Source organism: Castanea sativa, chromosome 2 (genome assembly GCF_040712315.1).
Source record: "Castanea sativa cultivar Marrone di Chiusa Pesio chromosome 2, ASM4071231v1".
Taxonomy (NCBI): Eukaryota; Viridiplantae; Streptophyta; class Magnoliopsida; order Fagales; family Fagaceae; genus Castanea; species Castanea sativa.
In genome coordinates this window covers 29951814-29964806 of record NC_134014.1, presented here as the reverse complement: position 1 = coordinate 29964806, position 12993 = coordinate 29951814, and the positions used below count along the sequence as shown (strand labels likewise).

The following is a 12993-nucleotide window of genomic DNA, read 5'->3' as shown; positions in this document are numbered from 1 at the left end:
AAATTAATTTGTTGTGGATTACTTAGTGATATGGAGTTCGGATTTGAATAGGGGATAGGGCTTTTAGAAATTATGGGGTTAGGTAGAATACTATCCCACTCAAAATTTGAAATTTGATTGAATCTAGAGATTTTGAATTTTCCAGCACATTTGAGTTTCTGATGGAGTCATGCAGCTGTTGTCCAACTATTCCCATTGAAGATTTTCCAGCTGGCGGACGATTAATTAGTTGATGATGGGTCCAAGACGGCTCATCATCACCTTTTTCCTCCTTGGAGACTCGTGTTTCCTCTACACCTTTTTCACTTGATTTGGCTTGACTGAATCTGTTTTTCCCTCGGCTCACTCTTGGAGCCATAGCACGACGCCATGGGCCAAATTGGAATTATCCTCCTCCGAAGAAAGACACCCATTTTTAAATTTTCAACATTCCCAATCCTGATGCCACAATGGCAGAAAAAAAAAAGGGTAGTCTCTCGTATTATAAATAAGGCAAAATTTGGGAAACAGTACCGGATGAGAAAAATTTTAGGACGAAAGCATGCGTTCAAACTTAATTAGTAAGTTGGACTCTTTTTGGAAGTCGAGTTTAGTATACTCGACTTCCGGGTAACTTCAGTCCACACCACCGCATATTTCTCTGTCTGACGTGGATTAAAAAAAGGGAAAAAAACCCCGTAGAAGTCGAGTTCACAAAACTCGACTTTCATAAGTCGATTATCCTAAACTCGACTTCAAGGTCGCCACAGTGTCTAAAAACTCCCGTAGAAGTCGAGTTCACTAAACTCGACTTTTAGAAGTCAACAGTGAACTCCAATATAAGAAGGTGTATGAACTCACACAAAATCGAGTTTACTGTACTCGACTTTCAGTTAAAGTCGAGTACAGCATACTCGACTTCTGGGTATTCACCCCTTTACGGTAAAAAAATTTTAAATGGAAATCGAGTTTACTGTACTTGATTTCCAATTAATTCTGCAACCACCTCAACTGCCTCAGATTATTACTCTGATGACTCTTAATCCCTTACTCTCACAACTCTCACTTCTCCCAGCTCTCTCCCACGTCCAAAATTCTCCCTTTCACCACACATCACTTTCTACAAATTAAAAAGGTTGTTTCTTCTTCTTCAATAAGGGAGGTAAATTATTCAAACATTTTAAACTTTTCTTCTTCAATACCTGGTTATTCAACGTTCTTCAAATTTTTTTTTTTATTATAATGGTAGTTTATGTGATGTATATATATACATATGTGTGTTGTTTGTAATGGTAGTTTATTATCATTATTATGATGGGCTGTTATATTATTATGATATGCTGTTTTTTTTTTTGATCTCAGCAAAGAAAAGTTTCAGCTCTCTTAATAAAACATTGTAAATTATAGTGATTCAAGAAACATGAACTTGATGGGCTGTTATATTATTATGATGTGCTGTTTTTTTGTTTTTTTTTTTGATCCCAGCAAAGAAAAGTTTCAGCTCTCTTAATAAAACATTGTAAATTATAGTGATTCAAGAAACATGAACTTGATGGGCTGTTATATTATTATGATGTGCTGTTTTTTTTTTTTTTTGATCCCAGCAAAGAAAAGTTTCAGCTCTCTTAATAAACATTGTAAATTATAGTGGCAGGATTCAAGAGAAACTTAGACTTGATGGGCTGTTATATTATTATGATGTGCTGTTTTTTTTTTTTTTTTTTGATCCCAGCAAAGAAAAGTTTCAGCTCTCTTAATAAACATTGTAAATTATAGTGGCAGGATTCAATAAACATGAACTTCTCTTGTTAGTTGTAAGGTGTAACGTATTAATTTTTTAAGGTTAGCGACCATGTAGAAATTTGTTTGAGTTTAAAAATTTGTTTATAGTTGTTTAAAATTTTTTTTAAGGTTAGCGACCATGTTATCTTTATATTTTCCTTGAGGCAATATTTGTAGTTCATATCCAATAAATGTGTTATATTTGTCACTAACTTTCAGTAAACTTATTTGACTTGTAGGCTTGTAATGAGTTCGATTGATTTATATCTATATTATGGTGGGGAGCTCTGCAATGATGTTACTTATGGAGTGGCATATGAAGGGCCTGGTACAAAGTTAGAAATTATTCAGCTAAAAAAACGGCGGGAGATCAATTTGAAGAAGTTGAAAAAGAAAATTATGAAAGAGCTGAATTTGGACCGTCGGTTGCAAGACATAAAAATTACATATCGTGCTCCTCTTGCAATGTTCAGTGACCGTATTGTCTTCACACCTATTGAAATAAAAGGAGACAAGCATGTTAAGATTATGTTTGACAGGATAAACTCTACGCCCCAATTAAAAGCTGCTGAGTTGTATATAAGTGTGGAGCCTCATATAGAAGTTGGCGGTGCAGATGTGCAACAAACAACTTTGGAGGGTGGTGGCGGGGAAGAATTCCAATCATTACATGCAGATAGTCATCCGACTCTTACCCCGTCCACTATAGTTGGGGGTTATACATTACCATGTCAAGAGACACCAACTCCAATGGAGGCTTGCGGATCTAGTTATCAACAAGAATATATTCAATCTCAAGGGCGGGAAGGTGAAGACGAAGACGAAGATGATGTTGATCATGGTAGAGATGAGTATGAAGAGATGATTGGGAGAGATGACTTTCACGAGAATACTATAAACTATGAAAATGTTGACAATGTCTGTGATGATGTCGTGGATGATCATGATGATGATGCTATAGAGTTTCAAGATGATATAGGCGATGGTGATCATGCTACAGTCCCTACATATGAAGCTCATGGCCTGTCATTCCATGCAAACACTTGGGATAATGTTATTGATCCTTCAAATGTTGAGATACCATTTTCATCAAGTTGGGGGCGGGGAATGAATTTTAGCAAAGGGTTGATTTTCCCTAATAAAGAGGCTGTGAAACAAGCATTAATAGTTTACTCTCTAGATAACAACAAGAATTATATAACTGAGTGGTCCAACCAGAAAAGATTGTGTGTGAAGTGTGCAAATGAGTCATGTGCATGGAAAGTCCGAGCATTCTCGCAACCGAAGCTTAACAGATTATGGGCTGTCAAAGTATTTGGCGGTCCTCACACTTGTCCATCAGTTGGGGTGAACAAAGATGGCAGAATGATGGATTCGAATTTTCTTGCCAAAGAACTGCATAAATATGTACTTGAAGATCACACTAGCAAAATAAAGGATCTCCAAAATCTGATGAAGGAAAGGTTTAACCACGATATATCATACTACAAGATATGGGATGCGAAACAAAAGGCTATTGCAAACATACACGGGAATTGGGAAGAGTCGTACCAAAAGTTGCAGAAGTTGTTGTTGGCATATAAGGATAGCGATCCAGGTACACAAGTAAAGTTTCGGTCGATCAATGGGGACATATCGGGTACTATTATATTCAAGTATGTGTTTAGGGCTTTTGCTCCTTCTATTGTTGGATTCGCACATTGTAGGCCAGTGATTAGTATTGATGGAACTCATCTTTATGGAAAATATAAAGGAAAGTTGTTGATTGCAATGGCTACCGATGCTAATAATGAGATTTTTCCGCTTGCCTTTGCGGTTGTGGATGATGAGACGGGGGCCAGTTGGGGATGGTTTTTAGAATGCTTGCGGACCGCAATACGGGATGTGGTACCCAATTCTGGCATTTGCATAATATCAGACCGACATAAAGGTATAATATCATCCATTGCCCAGTGGCCCAATAATTATGTTCCGGTATATCATAGATATTGCATTAGACATGTGGCCAGCAACTTCAACACCCAATTTAATGACAAGTTCTTAAAGTCTTTGGCCTTGAAAGCAGGAGACAAGCATCAAGATCGCAAACTTGAAAAAATATTGGATTGCCTTAAGGAAGTTGAACAAGCATGAGCTTCTAGAGATGAACATGAGCTTCTAGAGATGAACATGCAGTTAAGATCAGAAATGGGCAAGAGTGAGCAACGGGAGGAAGTTTTAAAGGCTGAATTGGAAACTCTACACATTTCTCTGGCAACTTCGAAGGGGGCTTGCCTGGTATTGCAGAAAGAAAGTACAATGTTGCTTGAAGAGAAGAAATCCTTGCTGAAGAGTTTTTCTGACCTGAAAGAGGAAAAGCATATTCTTGAAGAGGAAAACAGATCTATTCTTCATGAAGCATTAGCTCTCAGCAATATGGCTATAGTCTTTGAGAGCTTTGCAACTGAGAAATCTGTGGAAATAGAAGCACTTTCTGCAAATATCGACAGTCTCCATGTTGTCAACATTGACCTCAAGGAGGAGGTTAGTATGTTGGGGAAGAAGATGGAAATGAAAGAGGAAGAAAATCTATGTCTGAATGAAACAGTAGTGAAGTTAGGGAAAGAGCTGAGTGAAGCCAAAGACTTAAATGACCAATTATGCATTCAATTGTCCGTTGAAAAAGATTTTCTGAGACAAAAGGCAACAGAGCTTTCAGAAGCAGAACAGAAGCTTAAGGCTTCAGAGAGCTTGAATGTTGAATTATGCAGAACTGTTGAAGACCTGAATATGGAACATAAAGAATCAAACCTAATTAGGGAAAATCTAGAGAGACAGATTCTTCAAGTATTGGATGATAGCGCAATTCAGAAAAAAGAAATTGAATGCCTTCGTGAAGTGAATGAGAATATGGAGTAAAGTAGCAATATTAAACAAAGCTTCTTTAGGAGATGATATAGCCTCTCTTGAGCAGAATGCCCTTCTTCACACAAAGCTTTCTGTGGCACGAAATCTAGAAACACAGGTATTATTTTTAATTTTTTTGAAAACATCATGTTAATGTGCTTGGCTTCTTGATTGTTGGAGCTAACTTTTTTAGGGGCCAAACAACAAGCCCAAATCTGAAGCCAGACCAACACGCACTCACACCTGTGTATTTCATTTTAGTAACCTTATTGAACTGTATAACATGAAGATCTTGTTAATTCAAATGGCACTAGAAATTGATATTCAACCACTTCAGTTTTTACACTTGGCTTCAAATCCTAACACCTCCCCCTTCCCCCTCTCCTCTTTTTCCAAAATTTAATTTTAAACTTGAAGGATAATTGGAAACCCTGCTTTTTCTTGAAATTTTCTGCATGCAGAAACAGATACATGCATATTTCTGTAGGACAAGGAAATGGAAATTCATCCTTATGAAAACAGCTGTCAAGAGCTTAAAGAAGGTCAAAGGACTGCAATACCAGATGGAATCTCACAGTTGCAGAAGATGCAGACTAGGATTAAAGCAGTAGAAAAGACTGTTATGGAAGAAATGGAAAGGCTTGCAACACAAGAAAGCATAAACACCAACATCAAAGTAGAAGATGTAATGAAAGAGACTGAAGACTTCAAACCAAAAGGCAAATTGCCTCAAGAGAGAGGCCTGGAATCACAGAGGACTAAACCTGAAAATGGGATTTTGATGAAAGATGTTCCACTTGATCAAGTCTCAGATACTTCATTCTATGGGAGAAGCAAGATAGATAATGGTAGAGCTGATGATGAGATGCTTGAATTATGGGAAACTGCAGAGCAAGAGTGTGGCCAGGGTCCAATGGTCAATGAGACACAAAAGCAGGCATCTGCACCAGTAGAAGATGTTAATGCATGCTACAGGCTTGAAGATGGGGAGAAGAGTCAGGATCTCCCTTCAGAATTAGAGATTGAGAAAGAGTTGGGCATTGACAAGCTAGAGGTATCTACTAGTGTTAGACAGCCAAATCAAGATGTCAACAAGGGAAAGTTCCTGGATGCGCACCCTCACCACCCAACAAAAGTCCAAACTTTGTAAAGCAAAAAATCAATAGAAACTTAGACTTATATCCATAAGAAGTCTACCTAAGAAGAAAAACCAAATTGGCTATAAAATCAGAACTCACAAAGGGTTAGCTGCATATAAATTTCCATTAAAGAAAAAGGAAATTAGTTCATACTTACAATAACAATCTCAAGACTGTAGCAGCCCTTATAGGATTCCAATAATTAGGATGCACCCTCCCCGCGTTTACTTCTTTTCTGGTTGCGTCTAGTGTATTGTTTGGCCGGAACATGCTCTGTTACCTGCTCATAATGTTATATTTTAAGGTTTTACAAACAAACAAATTCATGCACAAAGAAACCCAACAAATATATGGAATTAAAATTAGAGTAAAGCACTTGGAATACCAGGTGGGAACCTGTGCCGCATCTCTTTGGTTGGATGGCGCGAGTCGATTTCCGTTTGGGTGGAGCGTCAGCGTTTGCATCTTGTGGCTGCTCAGCTTGGTCACCTTGCCCCTGCTCAACGTCACTTTTGTGTGGATGCGTGGCTTGTGGAACATGTATCAAGGTAGAGGAGGTAGGAGGTGATTGCATCTGACTTGGGCTGGTAGACATGAGCTCAACATGGGGTGTTTGAAGGCTAGGGGTGGGTATAACTATCTGGGGGGAGCTATAGGACGGGGCTGTGGGTGAGTTGTGGTCAATGGTGGTGGTGTGTGGTGAGGACTCAAATTCAACATGGGTAAATAGGGAGTGAGATCCAGTGTCAATGGGAGGGATGGGTGGCATGGGAGGGCTAGTTGTGTCCTCAGGGGTGGACACAGGTGGAACAGGGGTCACAGTGGCCAGAGGAGGGCTAAGGGTAGGTCGATGACGTGTCATTGGAGCAGCTGAGCTCGTACTGGGCCCTACATTTGGTATTTCAGTCTGGTTTGCTGATTCATCATTGTCTGGCACATCGATACGATCAACCTCATCCACATCCTCAAGGGCCTTTTTAATGAACTTATATTCATAAGATTCTTCATTAAACCAGTTGAGGATAGCCAGTTGGGTTGCAAGCTGTCATTAAATCACGGGCATATATTAAGTACAACACATACATAACATCAAACACAACATATAAGTGAAAAATTAATTAGTGCACATTACCAAAATGTCCATCTTAGCACTAGCGCGGTCGATATACAGTCGAGTGATTCTACAATACCACACCATATATGGATGATGACATGACATCACCTCTTCCATCCTAGGTGCATTACAAACGTACTCGCCACGATCATTCCACTTCTGAATATGGACTGCATGTTCCACCGACCAATTTTTCTCTACCTTGCCCCTCGCATCTATTTTGTGCAAAGCACGATTGGTATTAGCATCTATGGGTTGTTCCTGCTTTAGCCCAAACTGTCGCAGGACACGATCGGGTAGGTAAAACTCTACAAGCCAGAAACATATAAGTGGAACGGTTGACCTCCACACGTTACTTCCCTCAATGCTAAAACTAGGAGGAAGGTGGCTCAAGTCATTTCCGTATGGCTCCCACTTAACCTACAAAAGCCACCAAGTAAAGCAACCACATTTAGCTAATTTCCCATAATTTGCATAACAAGTACCACAATAGTTGGCAATGAAAAACTTTTTCAAGGGCATAAGATGTTATGGACGTATAAATATTATACCTGGTCGGGCCGTGTCGTGGCAATTTGATTGCGATATGCGGAAAGCACGTGCGTGGGAGCATTCTTTGTACACATCGCCCCTGCCCACCTACAAGCAAGTAACATCGCATGGTCATTAGCATTAGCCTTTTACATATAAAAATGTGGCATAGTACATGGGTTTTACTAATTATGCAATAGATACTTACTGCATACCAAGAGGAATTGGTGGTAGTGGTGGACCATAAACACCCTCGGGTTGGCGCACCATTTGTGGGGACATATGTGGGAACCTGACATATATCCACAATTGGACTAAAATCAGTGGTCCGCCAATCTGCTTTGCCTTCTTGTCGGTTGCATTGCACAACTGTCTATACAACCATGATAAGGCTGCACTACCCCAACTATACTTGCGTGGATTACGAAGGTTCTGCATGAACTCTAACCACATGAGATGGACCCTATCTCCGGACTTTTCAAGAAATACCATATCCCCTAGTAGGGCTAGTATATAACAGCGAGCATACTGATGAACTTGAATCTCATTGGCATTCGGAGGCAGTGGTTGTCTGATTCTTTCAACAAGTGCGGGTATTAGAATCCTTTGACCTTTTAGCACAGTTTGAGGGCCATTTGGAATTTGAATTCCAAGCATTTTAGCACACACGTCTTCCCAAATTCTTTTAGAAGGCCCAACCATTGCCTCACCCTCGATGGGCAACCCCATGATAACTTCCACATCTTGCAATGTGATCGTCATCTCACCATGTGGTAGGTGGAATGTATGGGTCTCTGGGCGTCATCGCTCTACAAATGCAGTGATTAGTGCATGGTCTAGCTGTATGGATGGGACCAAGTGCAGACCCTCTAGACCAAGCAACCTCACAATGGCAAGGACACGATCATCTACCATAGGATCTCGAAGTCTCAATTCTTCATGGCGACTTCGACAATCCAATGTACCAGGAGGATCCTACAAATATTATAACAATAGATGAAAATCTTAAGCAAATATTTAGTATTTATGGCTAATTAGAGTTGTGACATGAATGCATAGTAACAAAAAACTCATGCAATTACCTGTCCCCCAGGGTTCCACAGTAACTCAGATCAATGTTTAACTTGTTCCGTCAATACACTATGATCAATGGGTCCAGGATCTATCGTCATGCTGTAAAAGGTTTATGTGTCATATCAGCTATAAATAATAGGGAGAAAGAAATAATTAGAAGACTTAAGGCATAACAAGAAAAGGAGATCAAAAGGTCAAGCTCAAGCATAAGATGGATAAAGAGGAGCTATGCTCTACTAGAACAATATTAATCAAGGGAAACAATACAAATGAATTGGCTTGAACTACCACATTCGTGTGCCCACCAACACAATAATTGAATCATTCCTCTGTAGGTGTTGAAAAAATTGAATAAAAGGTGAACAAACAACTGAATCATTCCTCTGCCCACCATTGAATAAAAGTTAGCACATCAGAAAAAAAACAATCATTCCTAAAGTTAGCACATCAGTCAGCCATTAGTACATAAGAAAGTTGTAAACTTCCTGTGTCCACCATCTCAAAAATTGAATCATTCCTAACATGTTTCAGTCAACCATTAGCAATCTACACAAATTAACTAAGATACTATTAAACTCATAGAAAAGCAATCATGATTTGGGCAGATTATATTGGTTTGAGGGAGAAAGAAATAATTAAAAGATTCAAGAACAAATAAAAACTAAACCCAAATCTCCAAATCACTAAACCTAAAAACCAAATCAAAACCCATTTCAGCCAATAAATAAAGAGAAGCAAATCACATTAGAGAGAGAGAGAGAAAATGAACTTGCCGGTTGATGATGGACGGAGAAAACGGCGTAGGAAGAGAGAGACACCGGAGAGAGAAGAACGGCGTATAAACAGGGCAAAATTTGGGAAGCAGCGTGGTTCATCTAAATTTCAGAGACGCCGGAGAGAGACGCCGGAGAGAGAGAGAGAGAGAGAGAGAAGAACGGCGTAGAGAGAGAAGGGCTGTAAATCGATTATAAGGTACTCGATCGGTTGTAAAAAAAATTTTAACTGCAATGTAAGTCGAGTATCCTATACTCGATTTTATGGTTTTAGTGTATTTTTTTAACTGCAATAAAAGTCGAGTATAGGATACTCGACTTTTAATAGAAGTCGAGTATCCTATACTCGATTTTAGTGGTGTCTACCTGGCTTTTTCCTCTTTTTTTTTAATCCACGTCAGAACTCATTTTAGTGGGAAGTCGAGTATACTAAACTCGACTTCCAAAAAGAGTCCAACTTACTAATTAAGTTTGAATGCATGCTTTCGTCCTAAAAATTTTCCCATCCTGTACTGTTTCCCAAATTTTGCCTATAAATAAACACACCCTTATTCCATATCTTCAATATGAATCATCTTTCCTCTCATCAAAGGTTTTGTGATATCGATTTCCACTGAATACGAAGGAATGGACCCCAAGCAAAGCAAGATCACTCTTCGAAGCATCAACCAAAAGAGGGATGCCGATCTCAATGGCAATGCAATTACCAACAATTCTATTCATACTTTTAATAGGAATGTTAAAGACCCGATTCTAAAAATGAGAACGTTGGAAAGTCACGTTACTTGGGCTGATATCACCATTGAAATGCTTCAACAAAACAAGCCTCTTGTCATAAGACCATTGACTTCTGTTTAGAACTTCATTCAGGTCCTCTGCTATTACAAAGATAGCCAAAAATAAATTGTTCCCCACTTCCTTGATGGTTACACCATGCAAACCTCACCAAAGCTGTTGAAGTGTGGATTTATATGCCTCCTTGTTAAAATCTTTATTTGTCTGTAATCTAAATAGGATGCTAAACTGGGCTAATTGTTTAGAGTGAGCCACATCCTAAGAATTGATGGCTTGTGTTTGGATATCATTTATTTTGCTGAAACTGAAAAATTATTGCTGAAAGTATTGTAGATAAAGGTAAAAGTTAGTTGAAATATTACAGTGAGGCCCATAAATAGTGCCAAAAGTGTAGTAGGACCTGTGGGAGGGTTTCTTGTCTCAGCCCCCAATTAGCAGGTATTGTCCTCTTTGGCGCTTGGCCTCAAGGTTTTGACCAATCCCACATCGGGGAGAGACGCCTCCCACATGTACATGTGGCTTATAAGCCTAAGCTGAAGGACACATGGTACAAGGTTTTGCTCAATCCCACATCGGGAAGAGATGCCTCCCACATGTGCCTTTTAAGCCTGAGCTGAAGGACACGTGTACCACTACTACACACATGTGTCCTTCAGCTCAGGCTTATAAGGCACATGTGGGAGGCGTCTCTCCTTAATGTGGGATTGAGCAAAACCTTGAGGCCAAGCGTCAAAGAGGACAATACCTGCTAATTGGGGGCTGAGACAATAAACCCTTCCACATGACTCATGAATAGTAACAAAAATAAGTTGACTGAACTCATTTTTCCTCTTCAAAAACTCTTCCATTACCCAATAGTAACTAAACCCTTCCACAGGACTCATGAATAATAAAATAATTTCAATTTTTAATCATAACCCAAACGCACAAAAACTCATTTTTCCTCTTCAAAAAGATTAAACTTCTTCCATTGCTCTCCATAGCCTCGTCCATGTTGCAACAAAAATGTTAAGTACAAACAGAGAAAGGTAAAGAAAGAACGAGCTCTAAAGAGAAGGAAAAAAGATGACTGAATTGTAATAGGAACAAATAGTCCCCTACTATGATCGGATGAACAGACTGGAGAAGTTTGAATCTTGCGCGATAAATCGTAAGTTTGTTGCTTTTACTTTCCAAGACTGCGAAGAGTTAGGGAGAGAAAAAATTTTAAGTAGACAGATAATAAAAGGTTGATCGGGAAATTAGTTGTAAGTAGCTCCAGTTTCCAATTCTATAAGGTTTAGCAAGGAAAACAACAAACTATGGTACACGCAATTTAGCCATATTGGTGGTGAACGCATATATATGTATATATATATATATATATATATATATATTGAAGAGGATGAAAAACATGAGACGGATCTTTCCTCCGTCCTAGGAGGACGGAGTGGAAGTAGACGGATTAATACCGTGGGAATGCATATAGGACGGTGCCGATCATCGAGTACCCGTCCGATAATTGATTGATTATAAATCCTTAATTGTTTGTCACACGATGTGTTTGACTTGGCTTTGCTTTATCTCCACGCAAGCGTGTACACTTGGAGTTCTTGTGTTACACGTTTGACCATAATAAGAAGACTCCTATATGGAAAAGAGCTCAAGAAGGAAGTAGAATCCTAAAAGGAAAGGAAATTCTACGCCAATATAAATACTCCAGAAACCCTAGCATCAAGGTACGCACAATAATCTCAACTCTGGCACCCTAGGGTTGAAAAATAAGACTCTAACTTGACTTTCGGAGGGGGTTTGGCCAGCACTACACCGGTGCTCTCTTTTAGGTACTCTTTTTTCCTTTTGCAGGTGTTGCTTTGGTTTGAGGAGTGCTTGCAACTTACTGGTGATTTTTCGGCATCATCATATATATATATATATATATATATATGTTTGTAACATGATTTAACATATTTTATTTTTTTACATTTAAAAAGTATTTACATAAAGTGTATATATAACATTAATAAAAATTAAAGGATTCTTAACTCTTAACCATGAAATCCACATTTATATGTAGTGTATTCTAAAAAGAAGAATATATATCCATATCTCTAATTTTATATATATCCATATCTCTAATTTTCTTAAAACATTAAAACATAAATAAATAATGTTTTTATTAAAAATATTTACTTATATATTTCTAGGATGTCTCCTAAATATTATTTGGTCCAATGAGTTATTATGGTGTAAGAGTAATTTGAGGCAAAATAAAGTGCATTAATAATTAATAAAGTGCATTAATAATTAATAAAGTGCATTAATAATTAATAAACTTTTTATTTTTATAAAAAACACTTTGAATTAATGAGTTATGTATGGTATAAGCAAGGTTGTCAAAATCGGGATCTTACGTAGGATCGTTAAAGGTAAGTAGGATCGTAGATCATAGGATCGGATCGTGAATCGTAAGATCTTACAAATTTTTAGATTTAAAGCAAATAAGACATTGATAATGACTTTGTATATTGAATAATCACGTAAATTATAAATTCATCCTTAAAAAAACTAATATTTGTATCATATAATGTAATTTGCATGTCATACATCGCTAAGTTTATACTAACGAAACAAATATATTTAAGTTTTGATCCAATGTATCTAAAAAGTTCAATAAATGTTTAATTAGCAACCAAATACCAAAATATTTATCAAAACATATGGAAAATATTTTTCAAGTTCTAGGTTCCAAGTTTGAAATCCAAAATAAGTTAGCAAATGAAAACTAGCTAACTACAATATGAAATCCCAAAGTAAGATGAATATTAAGATGAAGTAAACATTTAATTATTCTCATTCTAAGGTTCTTATAACCACCGTCCTAAATTTCTGATCATCATCATCCATTTCATCATCTATGTGGACATTATATATTTGTACA

At 37.9% G+C, this 12993-nt stretch overlaps 3 protein-coding genes across 3 annotated transcripts; 2 read left to right on the top strand and 1 right to left on the bottom strand.

The window, feature by feature from the left end:
* Positions 1–2007: 2007 nt before the first annotated feature.
* On the top strand, positions 2008–3894 carry LOC142625183 (uncharacterized). Its single transcript, XM_075798878.1, has one exon. The coding sequence runs from the start codon at positions 2008–2010 to the stop codon at positions 3892–3894; it is 1887 nt and encodes a 628-aa protein (XP_075654993.1).
* Positions 3895–4683: 789 nt separating this feature from the next.
* Positions 4684–5797, top strand: LOC142625182 (protein NETWORKED 1A-like). The gene is made up of 2 exons (XM_075798877.1): positions 4684–4765; positions 5135–5797. The coding sequence occupies exon 2, from the start codon at positions 5144–5146 to the stop codon at positions 5795–5797; it is 654 nt and encodes a 217-aa protein (XP_075654992.1). The 5' UTR covers positions 4684–4765; positions 5135–5143.
* Positions 5798–6900: 1103 nt separating this feature from the next.
* Positions 6901–8193, bottom strand: LOC142625181 (serine/threonine-protein phosphatase 7 long form homolog). The gene is made up of 3 exons (XM_075798876.1): positions 7640–8193; positions 7452–7539; positions 6901–7320 (listed from the first exon to the last, which is right to left on the bottom strand). The coding sequence occupies exons 1-3, from the start codon at positions 8191–8193 to the stop codon at positions 6901–6903; spliced, it is 1062 nt and encodes a 353-aa protein (XP_075654991.1).
* Positions 8194–12993: the final 4800 nt, after the last annotated feature.